The sequence below is a fragment of the Condylura cristata genome, unplaced genomic scaffold (assembly GCF_000260355.1).
Source record: "Condylura cristata isolate star-nosed mole 26May11 unplaced genomic scaffold, ConCri1.0 scaffold00157, whole genome shotgun sequence".
Taxonomy (NCBI): domain Eukaryota; kingdom Metazoa; phylum Chordata; class Mammalia; order Eulipotyphla; family Talpidae; genus Condylura; species Condylura cristata.
Window position 1 is genome coordinate 16973 of NW_004567258.1, and position 745 is coordinate 17717.

The 745-nt window shown below is 56.5% G+C and overlaps 1 gene segment (V, D, J or C); it reads right to left on the reverse strand.

The window, feature by feature from the left end:
- Nucleotides 1-4: 4 nt before the first annotated feature.
- On the reverse strand, nt 5-435 carry LOC101624311 (the record flags this gene model as incomplete). The annotated part of the segment is given in 2 exon segments: nt 5-275; nt 376-435. Coding segments are annotated over 2 exon segments (317 nt in total), but the record flags the coding sequence as incomplete, so codon positions are not given.
- Between the last annotated feature and the right edge of the window lie 310 nt (nt 436-745).

The window sequence follows — 745 nt, forward strand, 5'->3', positions numbered from 1 at the left end:
GGGCTTCAGGCTGTTCATCTGCAGATACAGCGAGTTCTTGCCGTTGTCTCTGGAGATGGTGAATCGGCCCTTCACAGAGTCCGCGTAGTATGTATTACCACCTTTGCTCCTGATGCCTGCAACCCACTGTAGCCCCTTTCCTGGGGTCTGGCGGACCCAGCTCATATCGTAACTACTGTAGGTGAATCCTGAGGCTGCGCAGGAGAGTCTCAGAGACGCCCAAGGCTGCACCAATTCTCCCCCAGACTCCACCAGCTTCTCCTCACACTGGACACCTGCAAACACAGACACAGCAGTCAGGACACTGGCTCTAAGACACGCTGGTAACTCTCCTGTCCCCTCCCCTCCTCATGGTCTCCAACTCCCAGGACAGACCCCCTAGAAGAGCCAGGAGGAGCAGCCAGCTCAGCCCACACTCCATGGCGAGTGTCCGCATCTATCCTGACCCGAGTGGCCCCTCGATCCCAGCTGGGCTCCTGTGCAGAGCTGCAGGGCCGGGCTGGGCTGTTTTCAGTAGCAGGGGACGGCCCTATTTGCATGTGTCCTTCCATATAGCAGGCTCTGGCTGGGGTCAGGGACAGAGGTGACAGGTGTTCACCTGGAAGATTGCAGACATAACATTAAATCATCTCACAAATTAGTGACAGAGCGGAGATCACTGAGCAACTGTTACCTGTTGTGACGGGCCCCAGGCCAGGTGCTCACGAATGCACTGTGGGGTCTTACTGCTGAACTCTCTGTATTC